The 18105-nt window shown below is 51.4% G+C and overlaps 1 protein-coding gene across 1 annotated transcript in view; it reads right to left on the bottom strand.

Moving 5' to 3' along the window:
- Positions 1–8080: 8080 nt before the first annotated feature.
- The window catches only part of LOC134342166 (protein cornichon homolog 2-like), a 43793-nt gene continuing 33768 nt past the window's right edge, over positions 8081–18105 (bottom strand). The window contains exon 4 of the mRNA XM_063040141.1: positions 8081–8796. Coding sequence (XP_062896211.1) covers positions 8769–8796 — 28 coding nt within the window. The 3' untranslated portion in view covers positions 8081–8768. The remainder of the gene's footprint in view (positions 8797–18105) is intronic.

The following is an 18105-nucleotide window of genomic DNA, read 5'->3' as shown; positions in this document are numbered from 1 at the left end:
CCGACCCTCTGCCTGTGCGCGCTGTTGTGAGCCAGTTCATGTGTGCTAGAAAGTGGGTCGCCACAAAGTATACATTTTCCTGTCTACGATCACTGAAATCATCAGGCAGCCATTGGGCCCTGGACGGGCTTCACTCCCCTCAGCACTGAACTGTCTCCGTGACTGTGGCCTGTATCAGGCCCTGGACCGGTTTCACTCCCCTCAGCACTGAACTGTCTCAGTGACTGTGGCCTGTATCAGGCCCTGGACCGGTTTCACTCCCCTCAGCACTGAACTGTCTCCGTGACTGTGGCCTGTGTCAGGCCCTGGACAGACTTCACTCCCCTCAGCACTGAACGGTCTCCGTGACTGTGGACTGTATCAGGCCCTGGACCGGTTTCACTCCCCTCAGCACTGAACTGTCTCAGTGACTGTGGCCTGTATCAGGCCCTGGACCGGCTTCACTCCCCTCAGCACTGAACGGTCTCCGTGACTGTGGCCTGTATCAGGCCCTGGACCGGCTTCACTCCCCTCAGCACTGAACGGTCTCTGTGACTGTGGCCTGTATCAGGCCCTGGACAGACTTCACTCCCCTCAGCACTGAACTGTCTCCGTGACTGTGGCCTGTGTCAGGCCCTGGACAGACTTCACTCCCCTCAGCACTGAACGGTCTCCGTGACTGTGGACTGTATCAGGCCCTGGACCGGTTTCACTCCCCTCAGCACTGAACTGTCTCAGTGACTGTGGCCTGTATCAGGCCCTGGACCGGCTTCACTCCCCTCAGCACTGAACGGTCTCCGTGACTGTGGCCTGTATCAGGCCCTGGACAGACTTCACTCCCCTCAGCACTGAACTGTCTCCGTGACTGGACTGTGTCAGGCCCTGGACAGACTTCACTCCCCTCAGCACTGAACTGTCTCTGTGACTGGACTGTGTCAGGCCCTGGACCGGCTTCACTCCCCTCAGCACTGAACTGTCTCCGTGACTGGACTGTGTCAGGCCCTGGACCGGCTTCACTCCCCTCAGCACTGAACTGTCTCCGTGACTGGACTGTGTCAGGCCCTGGACCGGCTTCACTCCCCTCAGCACCGAACTGTCTCTGTGACTGTGGCCTGTATCAGGCCCTGGACCGGTTTCACTCCCCTCAGCACTGAAATGTCTCCGTGACCTCACTTTTGGGGACTGTGGTTCATGTCTGTTATTTGTTTATTTTTTATATTGTTCACACAATTTCTTCTGTTTTTCTGCTCGTTGGATGTTTGATGGTGTTTGTTGTGTGTGGGGGGGCAGTTTGTGGATACTATTGTGTTTCTTTGTCTTGCGGCTGTCTGCAAGAAGATGAATCTCAAGCTTGTGTATGGTTTGATAATAAATGTACTTTGAACTTGAACTTTGGGGGTTTAAACTTGGCCATAAATCTGAATCTGATTTGGACTTGATTTTTTCAATACCATCCCAAACGTTGCAGAAACTCCTTACTCTGCCTTGCCTGTGTCCATGTCGTACTGCAGAAGTCTGCTGTATGAGCTGGGATTATCTGTTAGCTGGCCATTTTAATCCCACCTGCCATCTCCACACCAACGTGTCCGTCCACGGCCTTCCCTTCTGCCAAGGTGAGGCCAGGCCCAGGGGAGAGGTACATAATCTGTCTGAGCCGTCAGTAGCCTGACAGCATCAACGCTGATGACTCGAACCCTTCCCTCTCTGGTACTCCCTTCCCCTTTCTGTTTTCCACGATCACCCCCGAAATCCTCCCTCTGGTTCCCCGCCTCCTTCCGTTTCTTCCACAGTCCACTCTCCTCTCCAACAGATCAGATTCCTTTCCCCAGACCTTCACGTCACACCCCTCCCCGCTGTTCCTGCTAGGCTGCGTGGCCGCACAGTCACTGAAACGCCCCGCGCACATACCTTCGTTGCCACGCAGCTAGAAAACGTTTATAAAACGTGAAAGATTTTCTTTGTCATACTGTATCTCATTACACCCGTCAGTTAATAAATAAAATCAAAAATGCATGTGATTTTTCAATTTTCATTCTAAATATGCATATTGCAAAAAGAAACATTTAAAATGCCACGCAGATTTCAGGCCGTGTAAAAATTTCCTGCTCAGAGCAATGGTTGGTCTGTGCAGTTGTAAAAAACATAGGAGGAAACGTAGCTGCCTCCCGGCTTCACCATGCTCGCATATCCCAATCCTTCCCCACCTACAGTACCTTTCCTTCGCCCTCACTTGGATTCATACATCATCTCCCAGCTCCTGCTCCTAACCGTCCCCTTCATCTCTTTACGTTCCCCCAACCCCCAATCCTGATGAAAGATCTTGGCCCAAAACTTCGACTGTCCATCTCTCTGCACAGATGCTTCCTGACCCTCTGAGTTTCTCCAGTGTTTTGTGTGTGTTGCTGCCCCGGGCATTCCGAGGCCTGGGATCCACGGTCCCCTTGCTTCATGCTATTGATCCATGGCATAAATAGGTTGGGAACCTCTGCTATTACGTGCCCTCATTGGCCACTTTATCACCGTACACCTGCTTGTTAATGCAAATATCTCATCAGCCAATCACAAGGCAGCAATTCAATGCATAAAAGCACGCAGACATGGTCAAGAGGTTCACTTGTTGTTCAGATCAAACATCAGAATGGGGAAGGAATGTGATCTAATTGACTTTGACCCTGGAATGATTGTTGGTGCCAGATGGGGTGGTTTGAGTATCTCAAAAACTGCTGATCTCTTGGGATTTTCACCCACAGCAGTCTCTAAGGTTTACAGAGAATGGTGTGAGAAACAAAAAGACATCCAGTGAGTGGCAGTTCTGTGGTGAAAACGCACATTGTTAATGAGAGAGGTCAGAGGAGAATGGCCAGACGGGTTCAAGATGACCACACGTTATAACAGTGGTGTGCAGAACAGTATCTCTGAACACACAACATGTCAAACCTTGAAATGGTTGGGCCACAATAGCAGAAGTCCACGAACATACTGACAGTGGCCACTTTATTAGGAGCCTGTTCATAAACAGCCCACCCACCCTGTCTCAGCCCTCCGGACAAGTGGGAGGCAGGGAGCCCCCCACTGACCTCATCAACTCTCGAGTGGGAAGGAAGTCACCTTTGACTCCGAAGGGTGGACGAGAGGCACTGGACAGCAAGAGGAGAGAGGACAAGGAACATGGAGTCAGGAGGGAGTGAATCAGAGTGAGGGGGAGGTTTGGTTGTGCATTGGGGTATCGGGGGGGGTTGCAAGGGCTACCCATTACACTGGCAGAAGGTGAGGACAGGCAAGCTCTTCCGATGACCCCCAGACAGAACACCTACCCTTCCTTCTGCTCAGGCCGAGCGACTGCACTCTTCCACGGGCGCAGCGACCCCACACGGAGACCCTAGATCTGGGCGGATACAGTTCCCACGGATAAAGCCCCTTTTCCGGGCCTTCATGCGGGGCTTAGCTACTAATCCCGGCAGAACCGCTTCTACTGACAGGGGAGAGGCAAAGGCGGGTTACTGGTGCCTTAAAACCAGTCACTTCGGGCAGGCGGGGCTCGTCAGCCGCGGTTGGCAGCTCATCTAGGGGACGGAAATCTCTGATCTCAGACCTCCGCTGCCTTGCAGCTGTACCCGCTCATGAGGAGGGCTTCGGGAGTAAACCCCAAGGGAAAAATCCGGAGCTGGATTCCCTAAGGCAGTCCCACATTGAGTTCAACGCTGACTGGCAACTCCAGCGACGCCGCTGGTGCCAAACTGTATCGGTCTCTGCCGTTCCTTTGGGTTCATCAGCTGCAGGGAGGGGAGGAGCTGCTGCATGGGCAACAGTTTGCTCTCCATAGCGTCCTGTCCAGGCATCCACATCTAGACAGTGAGGTTGCAACATCCATGGTTGACCCTGTCCAACAGAACCCTCACAAACTCTCCTCCCATTGGACCCAATCCCAATGAAACCCATTCCCACGTGTTGAGATCAGTCCGTTCCCTCCCTCCCTTGACTCCCACTATGGTTCAGAGGGAGTCCCAGCATCGCACCAACGGCCGTGTCTAATTACTAATGGCCATCTGTAAGGAGTTTGTACATTCTCCCCATGACCCCGCGGGTTTCCTCCTGTTACTCTGGTTTCCTCCCACATTCCGTACATTGGTGAGTTGTGGGCACTCTATGTTGGCGCTGAAATCACGGGCACACACGCGGGCAGTCCCCGGCACTATCCTTGCTTCATTGCATGTTTCTGCATACACGGGGCTGGTAAAGATCATCTTGAATCTTCAGTCTTCATCTCCGACGTGCCCATGTTCTGATCCTTCCCCCAGCCCAGAGAGCGGTGCTGCAGCCGGACCCCCGTCCATTGCAGCCCCAGGTACCACAGCCCACAACAGACACAAATATAACACAGGCAAATGCTCAGGGAAACGCCGGCAATCCAGAAACACTCAAACAGCATTGAGAATATAGTATTAATGGTAAGACTCTTGGCAGTGTGGAGGATCAGAGGGGTCTTGGGGTTTGAGTCCATCGGACACTCAAAGCTGCTACACAGGTTGACTCTGTGGTTAAGAAGGCATACGGTGCATTGGCCTTCATCAATCGTGAGATTGAGTTTAAGAGCCGAGAGGTAATGTTGCATCTATATAGGACTCTGGTCAGACCCCACTTGGAGTACTGTGCTCAGTTCTGGTCGCCTCACTACAGGAAGGATGTGGAAACCATAGACAGGGTGCAGAGGGGATTTACACGGAAGTTGCCTGGATTGGGGAGCATGCCTTATGAGAATAGGTTGAGTGAACTCGGCCTTTTTTCCTTGGAGTGACGGAGGATGAGAGGTGACTTGATGGAGGTGTACAAGATGATGAGAGGCATTGATCATGTGGATAGTCAGAGGCTTTTTCCCAGGGCTGAAATGGCTAACACGAGAGGGCAGAGTTTTAAGGTGCTTGGAAGTAGCTACAGAGGAGATGTCAGGGGTAAGTTTTTTATGCAGAGAATGGTGAGAGTGTGGAATGGGCTGCTGGTGACGGTGGTGGCGATGGAAACGATAGGGTCTTTTAAGAGACTTCTGGATAGGAACATGGAGCTTAGAAAAATAGAGAGCAATGGGTAACCCTTGGTAATTTCTAAGGTAAGGACATATTCGGTACAGCTTTGTGGGCCAAAAGATCTGTATTGTGCTGTAGGGTTTCTATGTTTCTAAATCCAGCACTGGCGGACTTGCAAATCTTTTGCAGTGTCGGAAGTTTGAGCTCATATTTGGTAAATTTTCCAGCAAATCTGATAAGGTTAAGGGGAAGGTTTGGTCAACAGGGTCCTGGGTGGGTTTAAAGAAAGCGGGAGATGGGGTTCCAGTGGGATTAAAAATGCTGGCAGAATGAGTCCTGGTGGGATTGCTGGAGAACCGGGGAATGGTTGGGGATTGGTAGGAAATCGAGGAGGTTGAGGGAATGGATGGGGTTTGGTGGAGAATTGGGGAAAGAGAGGGAGAGGGAATGAATGGGGATTGATGGGGAATTGGGGTGAGGGTGAGGGAATGGATGGGAATTGGTGAGGAATAGAGGAAAGAGGGAGAGGGAATGAATGGGGATTGATGGGGAATTGTGGAGAAGTTGAGGCAATGGATGGGAATTGGGGCGAGGGTGAGGGAATGGATGGGGATTGGTGGGATTTGGGGTGAGGGTAAGGGAATGGACGGGGATTGATGGGAATTGGGGAGGGGTTGAGGGAATGGATGGGGATTGATGGGGATTTGGGGACCGGTTGAGGGAATGGATGGGGATTGGTGGGAATTGGGGAAAGAGAGGGAGAGGGAATGAATGGGGATTGATGGGGAATTGGGATGAGAGTGAGGGAATGGATGGGAATTGGTGAGAAATAGAGGAAAGAGGGAGAGGGATGAATGGGGATTGATGGGGAATTGTGGAGAAGTTGAGGCAATGGATGGGAATTGATGGGAATTGGGGCGAGGGTGAGGGAATGGATGGGGATTGGTGGGATTTTGGGTGAGGGTGAGGGAATAGATGGGGATTGATGGGATTTGGGGTGACGGTGAGGGAATGGGGATTGATGGGAATTGTGGACCGGTTGAGGGAATGGATGGGGATTGGTGGGAATTGGGGAAAGAGAGGGAGAGGGAATGAATGGGGATTGATGGGGAATTGGGATGAGGGTGAGGGAATGGATGGGAATTGGTGAGAAATAGAGGAAAGAGGGAGAGGGATGAATGGGGATTGATGGGGAATTGTGGAGAAGTTGAGGCAATGGATGGGAATTGATGGGAATTGGGGCGAGGGTGAGGGAATGGATGGGGATTGGTGGGATTTGGGATGAGGGTAAGGGAATGGATGGGGATTGATGGGAATTGGGGAGGGGTTGAGGGAATGGATGGGGATTTGGGGACCGGTTGAGGGAATGGATGGGGATTGGTGGGAATTGGGGTGAGGGTGAGGGAATGGGGATTGATGGGAATTGTGGACCGGTTGAGGGTATGGATGGGGATTGGTGGGAATTGGGGTGAGGGTGAAGGAATGGATGGGGATTGGTGGGAATTGGGGTGAGGGTGAAGGAATGGATGGGGATTGGTGGGGAATTGGGGAAAGGTTGAGGGAATGGATGGTGATTGGTGGGATTTTGGGTGAGGGTGAGGGAATAGACGGGGATTGATGGGATTTGGGGTGACGGTGAGGGAATGGGGATTGATAGGAATTGTGGACCGGTTGAGGGGATGGATGGGGATTGGTGGGAATTGGGGTGAGGGTGAAGGAATGGATGGGGATTGGTGGGGAATTGGGGAAAGGGAGGAGGGGAATGGGTTTGGATTGTTTAGTAGGAATGGATTGGGAGGACTACTGGCTTTGGACACTCAAAATGAATGGTAGTGCCCTGGGGAGAATCAGGGAAGAAGGAGCCTTTGGTGTACATCTCCTCCCCAATCAATGAAGACAATGGCTGCGGATGCAGGACCACCCTGCACAGGATCCCCTCCCAGTCACACACCGTCCCAACTTGGAAACATATCCCCGTCCCTCCCCTGCCTGTTCATGGGGTAAGAGTGAAAGGTGAATCTCTACACTCAGAATTACCAGTGGATGTGGGGCCGATTTCATCGTTACCAGATATATGGACAGGTGCACGGGTGGGACAGATTTGGGCATCGTGTTCTGGGTGCAGGTAGAGGAGTGGGCCAGCACGGAGGAGACGGGCCGATGGGCCTCTCTCTCTGTGCTGTAGTACCATATCACTCTAAGGACTGCAGCCTTTCATAGGAGCGATCACACACCCCCGCCTCTCAGCTGGGGATGGGTGAAAAATGGCGGCCTCGGATGAGACAGAAAGGAAGTCCTCTGCAGAGTGTCAGGTGTGAGTCAGGGGTCACTGTTCGACACCTGTCACCCCAGTGGGAACAGGAGCAGTCTGGACAAGTCCAGCAACGTCGGAGCCTGGCTCTGTCATCTGTCCGATTACCTGTCTGTGTGTGTGTGTGTATGTCTGTGTGTGTGTGTATGTCTGTGTGTGTGTCTGTGTGTGTGTGAGTGTGTCTGTGTCTGTGTGTGTCTGTGTCTGTGTATGTGTGTGTGTGTGTCTGTGTGTGTGTGTGTGTGTATGTGTGTGTGTGTGTGTGTGAGTGTGTCTGTGTCTGTGTGTGTATGTGTGTGTGGTGTGTGTGTGTGTGTGTGTGTGTGTCTGTGTGTGTGTGTGTGTGTGTGTGTGTGTGTGTGTGTCTGTGTCTGTGTGTATGTGGTGTGTGTGTGTGTGTATGTGTGTGTGTGTCTGTGTGTGTCTGTGTCTGTGTGTGTGGTGTGTGTGTGTGTGTCTGTGTGTATGTGGTGTGTGTGTGTGTGTGTGTGTGTGTGTGTGTCTGTGTGTGGTGTGTGTGTGTGTGTGTGTGTCTGTGTGTGGTGTGTGTGTGTGTGTGTGTGTCTGTGTGTATGTGGTGTGTGTGTGTGTGTATGTGTGTGTGTGTGTGTGTCTGTGTGTGGTGTGTCTGTGTGTGGTGTGTGTCTGTGTGTGTGTGTGCGTGTGTGTGACCATGTGCGTGTCTACATGTGTAGAGTTTGTATGTTCTCCCTGTGACTATGTGTGTGTCCCCCCCCTCCACCCCTGGGTGCTCCGTGTCCCTCCCGTGTCCCAACGACATGCAGAGTCAGTGGGTTAATGGCTGTAACCCTATCCCCCTGGTGTGTGGGATACATGGGGAAACGATGGAGCGAAGAAGGAATGAGATTGGGTAGGAATGGGAGTGTGGGACTGGACTCCGTGGCCCGAGCATTGTTTCTCTCCTGTATCTCTCGAAGGCTCCACGAGCCCTGAACTGACCCCAGTCCTGGGCTGTCCAGCACAGCTTCCCGCTCCAAATCCAGCCCGGTTGTCCGAGGTGAGGTCGGGCCTATAATGACATGAGACGCAGGCAAGATGCAAACACAAGTCAGGTAAATCCACATTTTAAAAAAAGACAATTAACCAATTAATCTCTACAGTTAACCTGCTAAACATCCACTGTTAACTAGTTATAGTGATAGTTAAAAGGTCCATAAACGGGGCCAGGAATTGCCGCACTCTGCCGCCCTCTCCGACGCTGGCGTGTTCGTGGTGACTTGTTGCTGTTACGTGGTTGGACCCAGATTCGGTTTCAAGGGGCAGATGATGTTAGGCGAGGTCTCGAACTTTGGCCAGCAGCGAGATTACCTCACAGATCAGCAGGGAGAGGCCGGCCCTCCAGGCCCCACCGTGGCCCCGCTTGTCTGTCACGTGTTCCATATCCTGTGTGGTCCTAGGCCCCACCGACAACTCGGCAGCCGATGGCCGGCCTGGAGTTAAAAACTGACCAGTGTGTAGACCATACTGAGAGAGAGAGAGAGAGAGAGAGAGAGACGGAGAGAAAGTGAAGGTGCATGCAGTCATGGGCTCCAATCCAAACAATTGGTTTATTGATCATTACAGAATGTCTCTCTGGTGCTTCCCGCTCCCTCCCCTCTCCCTTCCCCTTTTCCCAACCATGATTCCCCTCTCCCTGCCCCCTTCCCACTCTCAGTCCACAATAGAGACCCAGATCAGAATCAGGTTTATCATCACTCACACGTCAGGAAATTTGTTTTTTTTGTGACAGCAGTACAGTGCAATAAATAAAATTACTACAGTCCTGTGTAAAAGTCTCAGGCACATGTGATATATAAGACTTTTGCATAGGTGTCTGAGTTTTTGTTTGTACGTGTCTGTCGGTACCTATGTCTGTGTGTGTGTCTGCGTCTGTATGTGCGCATGTGAGAGAGGCAGACGGGGAAGTTTAGCATCGTGCGTGAGAGAAAGGGAAGGGCACGGCGATTCGGAGGGCAATGTCATACAGAGCCCTGAGCAATTTAAACAGGGACGCTCTGGCACCATCGGAGGCAATCTCTGTACTTCTGTCCAACCTGCGATGTCCCAGCGTGAAGAGTTCACAGCTCCAGACCAACAGAGCACCTGACTGAGAAGGGAAGTTACCCAAAGGCTCTCAAATGGGGGAAATATTTCTGAAATATCAGCAATTTGACCAAATGATTTGTCTGAATGATTTGAACAACATTTGGATAAAGTGTCAGACTTTGATCTCATAACGACGGTGGAGTGTGGACTGAATAAACACACCCTCAGCCAATTGCTAATATTTATAAATGATCTTCATTCTGCAAAATGAAATTAAGAAATCATAGAATACACTTTATTACAGCAGGGATCATTCTGCCGTGGGTAACCACAGATTCCTGCATTTACTGCACATTTTACGATGATGTTCCTGCATTTTCTGTACAATTTAAGACGATGTTCCTGCATTTACTGCACAATTTAACCGTAGCCAAATACTGCACAATTTACAAAGACCAATGAACCTACTAACTGGTATGACATTGGACTCTGGGAGGGAACTGGAGCACCCGGAGAAAACCAAAGCATTCTATGGGGAGGACGTACAAACTCCTTATAGGAGTGCCAGGATTGAACTCTGAACTCTGACGCCCCGAGCTGTGACGATGTCGTACTAACCACTACAATACCATGGTGCACTAAGATCGATCTGACCCTTCCCTTCCACCTAACCCTCCATCCATGTGTCTGTCTAAGAGTCTCTTAAATGTCCCTAATGTATCTGTCTCTACACCACCCCTGGCAGGACGTTCCACACACCCACCACTTACCCCCCATCACCTGAAATGTCCCGAATGTATCTGTCTCTACACCACCCCTGGCAGGATGTTACACACACCCACCACTCTCTGCATAAAAAAACTTACCTCGAACACGGCCCCCCCCCACCTGTATACTTTCCACAAAATACCTTAAAATTATTCCTCCTCATATTAGCCATTTCTGCCCTGCGAGAAAGCCTCCGATATATGCTACTTCTCATCTTGTACACCTCTATCAAGTCACCTCACATCCTCCTTCGCTCCAATGGGAAAAGACTCAACCTATCCTCGTAAAATACGCTCTCTAATCCAGGCAGCATCCTGGTGAATCTCCTCTGCACCCTCTCTAATCCAGGCAGCATCCTGGTGAATCTCCTCTGCACCCTCTCTAATCCAGGCAGCATTCTGGTAAATCTCCTCTGCACCCTCTCTAATCCAGACAGCATCCTGGTGAATCTCCTCTGCACCCTCTCTAATCCAGGCAGCATCCTGGTAAATCTCTTCTGCACCCTCTCTAATCCAGACAGCATCCTGGTAAATCTCTTCTGCACCCTCTCTAATCCAGACAGCATCCTGGTAAATCTCTTCTGCACCCTCTCTAATCCAGGCAGCATCCTGGTAAATCTCCTCTGCACCCTCTCTAATCCAGACAGCATCCTGGTAAATCTCTTCTGCACCCTCTCTAATCCAGGCAGCATTCTGGTAAATCTCCTCTGCACCCTCTCTAATCCAGGCAGCATCCTGGTAAATCTCCTCTGCACCCTCTCTAATCCAGGCAGCATTCTGGTGAATCTCCTCTGCACCCTCTCTAATCCAGGCAGCATCCTGGTGAATCTCCTCTGCATCCTCTCTAATCCAGGCAGCACCCTGGTAAATTTCCTCTACACTCTCTCTAATCCAGGCAGCATCCTGGTGAATCTCTTCTGCACCCTCTCTAATCCAGCCAGCATCCTGGTAAATTTCCTCTGCACCCTCTCTAATCCAGGCAGCATCCTGGTGAATCTCCTCTGCATGCTCTCTAATCCAGGCAGCATCCTGGTAAATCTCCCTCTGCAGCCTCTCTAATCCAGGGAGCATCCTGGTAAATCTCCTCTGCAACCTCTCTGATCCAGGCAGCATCCTGGTCAATCTCCTCTGCACCCTCTCTAATCCAGACAGCATCCTGGCGAATCTCCTCTGCACCCTCTCTAATCCAGACAGCATCCTGGTAAATCTCCTCTGCACCCTCTCTAATCCAGGCAGCATCCTGGTGAATCTCCTCTGCACCCTCTCTAATCCAGGCAGTATCCTGGTAAATCTCCTCTGCACCCTCTCTAATCCAGGCAGTATCCTGGTAAATCTCCTCTGCACCCTCTCTAATCCAGGCAGCATCCTGGTAAATCTCCTCTGCACCCTCTCTAATCCAGACAGCATCCTGGTAAATCTCCTCTGCACCCTCTCTAATCCAGGCAGCATCCTGGTAAATCTCCTCTGCACCCTCTGTAATCCAGGCAGCATCCTGGTAAATCTCCTCTGCACCCTCTGTAATCCAGGCAGCATCCTGGTGAATCTCCTCTACACCCTCTCTAATCCAGGCAGCATCCTGGTAAATCTCCTCTGCACCCTCTCTAATCCAGACAGCATCCTGGTGAATCTCCTCTGCACCCTCTCTAATCCAGGCAGCATCCTGGTAAATCTCCTCTGCACCCTCTCTAATCCAGGCAGCATTCTGGTGAATCTCCTCTGCACCCTCTCTAATCCAGGCAGCATCCTGGTGAATCTCCTCTGCATCCTCTCTAATCCAGGCAGCACCCTGGTAAATTTCCTCTACACTCTCTCTAATCCAGGCAGCATCCTGGTGAATCTCTTCTGCACCCTCTCTAATCCAGCCAGCATCCTGGTAAATTTCCTCTGCACCCTCTCTAATCCAGGCAGCATCCTGGTGAATCTCCTCTGCATGCTCTCTAATCCAGGCAGCATCCTGGTAAATCTCCCTCTGCAGCCTCTCTAATCCAGGGAGCATCCTGGTAAATCTCCTCTGCAACCTCTCTGATCCAGGCAGCATCCTGGTCAATCTCCTCTGCACCCTCTCTAATCCAGACAGCATCCTGGCGAATCTCCTCTGCACCCTCTCTAATCCAGACAGCATCCTGGTGAATCTCCTCTGCACCCTCTCTAATCCAGGCAGCATCCTGGTAAATCTCCTCTGCACCCTCTCTAATCCAGGCAGTATCCTGGTAAATCTCCTCTGCACCCTCTCTAATCCAGGCAGCATCCTGGTAAATCTCCTCTGCACCCTCTCTAATCCAGACAGCATCCTGGTAAATCTCCTCTGCACCCTCTCTAATCCAGGCAGCATCCTGGTAAATCTCCTCTGCACCCTCTGTAATCCAGGCAGCATCCTGGTAAATCTCCTCTGCACCCTCTGTAATCCAGGCAGCATCCTGGTGAATCTCCTCTACACCCTCTCTAATCCAGGCAGCATCCTGGTAAATCTCCTCTGCACCCTCTCTAATCCAGACAGCATCCTGGTAAATCTCCTCTGCACCCTCTCTAATCCAGGCAGCATCCTGGTAAATCTCCTCTGCACCCTCTCTAATCCAGACAGCATCCTGGTAAATCCCTTCTGCACCCTCTCTAATCCAGGCAGCATTCTGGTGAATCTCCTCTGCACCCTCTCTAATCCAGGCAGCATCCTGGTAAATCTCCTCTGCACCCTCTCTAATCCAGGCAGCATTCTGGTGAATCTCCTCTGCACCCTCTCTAATCCAGGCAGCATCCTGGTGAATCTCCTCTGCATCCTCTCTAATCCAGACAGCACCCTGGTAAATTTCCTCTACACTCTCTCTAATCCAGGCAGCATCCTGGTGAATCTCTTCTGCACCCTCTCTAATCCAGCCAGCATCCTGGTAAATTTCCTCTGCACCCTCTCTAATCCAGGCAGCATCCTGGTGAATCTCCTCTGCATGCTCTCTAATCCAGGCAGCATCCTGGTAAATCTCCCTCTGCAGCCTCTCTAATCCAGGGAGCATCCTGGTAAATCTCTTCTGCAACCTCTCTAATCCAGGGAGCATCCTGGTAAATCTCCTCTGTACCTTCTCTAATCCAGGCAGCATCCTGGTAAATCTCCTCTGCACCCTCTGTAATCCAGGCAGCATCCTGGTAAATCTCCTCTGCACCCTCTCTAATCCAGGCAGCATCCTGGTAAATCTCCTCTGCCCCCTCTCTCATCCAGGCAGCGTCCTGGTAAATCTCCTCTGCACCCTCTCTAATCCAGGCAGCATCCTGGTAAATCTCCTCTGCAACCTCTCTGATCCAGGCAGCATCCTGGTCAATCTCCTCTGCACCCTCTCTAATCCAGACAGCATCCTGGCGAATCTCCTCTGCACCCTCTCTAATCCAGACAGCATCCTGGTAAATCTCCTCTACACCCTCTCTAATCCAGGCAGCATCCTGGTGAATCTCCTCTGCACCCTCTCTAATCCAGGCAGTATCCTGGTAAATCTCCTCTGCACCCTCTCTAATCCAGGCAGTATCCTGGTAAATCTCCTCTGCACCCTGTCTAATCCAGGCAGCATCCTGGTAAATCTCCTCTGCACCCTCTCTAATCCAGACAGCATCCTGGTAAATCTCCTCTGCACCCTCTCTAATCCAGGCAGCATCCTGGTAAATCTCCTCTGCACCCTCTGTAATCCAGGCAGCATCCTGGTAAATCTCCTCTGCACCCTCTGTAATCCAGGCAGCATCCTGGTGAATCTCCTCTACACCCTCTCTAATCCAGGCAGCATCCTGGTAAATCTCCTCTGCACCCTCTCTAATCCAGACAGCATCCTGGTAAATCTCCTCTGCACCCTCTCTAATCCAGGCAGTATCCTGGTAAATCTCCTCTGCACCCTCTCTAATCCAGGCAGCATCCTGGTAAATCTCCTCTGCACCCTCTCTAATCCAGACAGCATCCTGGTAAATCTCCTCTGTACCCTCTCTAATCCAGGCAGCATCCTGGTAAATCTCCTCTGCACCCTCTGTAATCCAGGCAGCATCCTGATAAATCTCCTCTGCACCCTCTGTAATCCAGGCAGCATCCTGGTGAATCTCCTCTACACCCTCTCTAATCCAGGCAGCATCCTGGTAAATCTCCTCTGCACCCTCTCTAATCCAGGCAGTATCCTGGTAAATCTCCTCTGCACCCTCTCTAATCCAGGCAGTATCCTGGTAAATCTCCTATGCACCCTCTCTAATCCAGACAGCATCCTGGTAAATCTCCTCTGCACCCTCTCTAATCCAGGCAGCATCCTGGTAAATCTCCTCTGCACCCTCACTAATCCAGACAGCATCCTGGTAAATCTCCTCTGCATCCTCTCTAATCCAGGCAGCATCCTGGTAAATCTCCTCTGCACCCTCTCTAATCCAGGCAGCATCCTGGTAAATCTCCTCTGCACCCTCTCTAATCCAGACAGCATCCTGGTAAATCTCCTCTGCATCCTCTCTAATCCAGGCAGCATCCTGGTAAATCTCCTCTGCACCCTCTGTAATCCAGGCAGCATCCTGGTAAATCTCCTCTGCATTCTCTCTGAAACTTCCCCATCCTTCCTGTGAAGGCGACCTGAACTGAACACAATATTCCAAGTGTGGCCTAACCAGAGCTCCAACATTACCTCACGGCTCTTGAACTCAATCCCCCGATTAATGAAGGGCAGCACACTGTATGCTTCTTAACCTGCCTTTGAGGGATCTGTGGTCATGGACCCCAAGATCCCTCTGTCCCTCTATACTGCTCAGAATCCCACCATTTACCCTGTGTTCTGCCTTCGGAATCAGCCTTGCGATGTGAACCGCCTCACGTTTCTGTGCTCCCTCTGCCGCGTAGCGGGGTTAGGTGGGGCCTTTATCACGCCGGCTGCTTTACTCAGGCTGTGAGAAGTCTTTTCTTTTCTGAAGACTACGACCAGCTCTTTGTTTTTGGCTGATGGTGAGGGAAATATAGTTGTCACAGCGCCATGCAGCCTCAGTCTCTGTCTCCTCCCTGTACTCCGGCCCATCGTAATATGGCCCACTACGGTGGTCTCACCTTCAAAGCTGTGTCTGGAGCTGGAGCAGAGACTGGCCCCGCAGTTGTGAGTGTACAGGGAGCTGCGGGCCCAGGCCTGTGGTGCACCCGTGGCAGAGAGGTGTGCATGACTCCCCTCGGCAGCTGTGGAGGCCAGGTCATCGAGTATAATTAAGGCAGAGTTTGATGAGTCAGGGTGCCAAAGGTTTCAGGGAGAAGGTGGAAGATTGGGGTTGAGCAGGTCAGAGTTAAAGCCGACTTCTCCCAGCTCATCAGCAAAACAGTACGTTCTTCCTATTCTAAAATCTCTAAGCTCTTTCCAAGGTTTCAGGGTCCTCTCGGGACCTTGGACCTGGCAGTGACACTCGAGGACTGCGGCTCTGCACCAGGGTGTGTTACCGTTCTGGGAGCTCGCCAATTGGCTGCGTTTCGGCACATCCCGGATTGGCCTGAATTGGGACAGCTGCACGGCCCTGCGGACGCGGATTTTCACCCCTGAGGCTTTCCGTTATCGATCTGCCGGTTCTCCAGTCGGGGGAACTCGAAAGCAAAAAACAGCACTTCAGACCCGACTGTAGCATCAAAATGGTCTCCCCGTCGCTGTGGAAGGAGTGATATCTGTCTCTCCCTCGCTAGTGAGAGAGCCAGCCTGAGGGATGTTAAAATGTTGGGACGAGCAGTAGTTTTTGATGGAAAGTCACCTATGGTCCATCCAGGGGCTTTGCTGATGCGGGCCTGGTGGGTGGAGGGAATGCTGGTGCTTCGTGTTAGAATAAGTGGAGCTGGGGAGGGTTGGTGCTGCTTGAGCCTGGGGCAGGGGGCTCTGGGGATCTTGCGTCTATTTTCTATCATTCATTCTTTGGGAGGTTTTCTTCTGTTTCAAGGATGTCTGTGAAGAGTAAGAATTTCAGGTTGTATACTGTATACATTTTCTGATTTTAAATGGGACGACTGAAATCAGCCAATGATTTGACTCGATGGGTCAAAACGGCCTAAGTCTACCCCTATGCTTTATGGTTTTATGGTCTGACTGATCGAAGTCTGTTGGCTGGGAAGTCAAGGACTGAACTGCAAAGTGTCCCACGTGCACGAGTTTGAAGATCAGTTTCCTTGGAATTATAGTCTTCTTCTGGGTTAAGAGGGCACTGGAGAATCTCAGGGAAGACAACTCAACACTTTGTTCATCGCACTTTTTCTGGCAAACGATCATCGCAAGTAATAGCCCGTGCATTCCCTTTGGACCTGGAGGCGATTGGATGTGGCTGGCCTGAGGCCGGATCAGTCGGCAGGGTGAGGCACACAGAGTGGGGTCCAGGCCCCAGAGGATGAACCCAACGTTTGGAAGGAGATTTAGGCACCAGACTAAATTGGAAAGGTCACGGTATCGGGGCCCGAGATAAGTGAGTGGCCGGTTCGGACGTCTACTCGGGTCTGCACTGAGCTCTGGGTCTCGGGACTCTCTTTGTGGATTCAGTTCGGAACGCTATTTGATTGCGATTATTGTTTTGCAGGATTTGTTTTTTCCTCTCTGCACACTGGGTGTTTGTCAGACCATTCTTTAACGGGCTCTGTTGGGTTTCTCTGTTTCGTGGTTGCCTTATGGAGATGAATATCAAGGTTGTATAATGTACACCTGCTTTGATAATAAATGAAGGTTGAACTTGGAGTTCGAGGGTGAACTTTGAGCTTGGGATTATAGTATTAAATCACTTGGCCCAGTGCACTCAGTCCACAATGGGCCGGATTTCCTGGAAGCCAACCATTTTAATTCCCTTCCAACGTGTCCGTCCATGGCCTCCTCTACTGCCTCGATGGGGCCTCTCTCATGGTGGAGGAGCAACACCTCATAATCCCTTCTTGACAGCTTCCAACTTGACGGCATGAACATCGATTTGTCCATCGTCGGGTAATTTCTTCCCCTTGCCCCTTCTCTCTTTTTTCACGACCCATTCTGACATCCTTTGTGCCCCCGACTCTTCTCCTCAGCTGCCTACCAGCTCCCCCTGGGGCCCTCTGCCTCCCCTTTCTCCCATGGTCCACTCTCCTCTCCAATCAGATTCCTCCTTCTTCAGCCCTTCACCTTTTCCACCAATCAATTCCCAGCTTCTCACTTCATTCCCCCTCCCCCATTCATCTTCCCCCTGACCTATCACTTGCCAGCTTAAACTCCTACCCAACTTTCCGCCACCTTCTCATTCTGGCTCCTTCCCCCCGATAGAGCGTCTCAGCCCAAAATGTCTACGGTTTACTCTTTTCCACAGATGCTGCCTGACCTCCTGAGCTCCCCCAGCACTTTGTGTGTGTTGCTCCGGATCTTGGTGGAAGGGTGGATCAGTACTTTGTAGGTTGCCGGTGTTGTGGAGAGCATAGAACGTGTGGATGATTAGCGAGGGGACATTGAAAGAAGGCAGATCTGGGCTGAGAAGTAGGACGAGGGATCTTCACTCTGTGTCACACCCCAGGACTGGCATGGGACGGTCTAGTGGTCTCGAAATGGGAATGTTCCCTGCTCTCGAGAGCCATGTGTCTCCTCTCTACCTCCCCAGATAAGAAAGCTCTCAATGATACCCTGCCCTCATTAGCACCGTAATCAATAAAAGCAACAGGATGTGTGACGAACTGCTTTGACAAATGAAGCTATTTAAATCTCTGCAAGAGATTCACCTGCAACGACTCTAAACTGTCATCGAAAGCAGGCGACCGGACAAATGAAAATTAACTTCGAATCAGCTCGTTTGTTCATCATATAAATTTTGTGAATGTGTTAATGTCAAAGCGGATGCCCAGAGATTTGCCGCTGTAGGTGGGGCCCACTGGATCTCCCCGTCAGCGTTTAAAGGGGAAATGCTGTGGCGAGGATCTCCTGTGAGGATCTGGCCTGCCCCCTGCCTGACTGGAGGACCCACCATGAGAGGAAGGGTGTGTGACGTGGCGATGAGGGGTTGGCCAGGGTCTCCCCTG

This window comes from Mobula hypostoma, unplaced genomic scaffold, assembly GCF_963921235.1.
Source record: "Mobula hypostoma unplaced genomic scaffold, sMobHyp1.1 scaffold_189, whole genome shotgun sequence".
Classification (NCBI taxonomy): Eukaryota; Metazoa; Chordata; class Chondrichthyes; order Myliobatiformes; family Myliobatidae; genus Mobula; species Mobula hypostoma.
The sequence above is the reverse complement of the archived record's forward strand: the minus strand, read 5'-3'. Positions and strand labels throughout refer to the sequence as shown.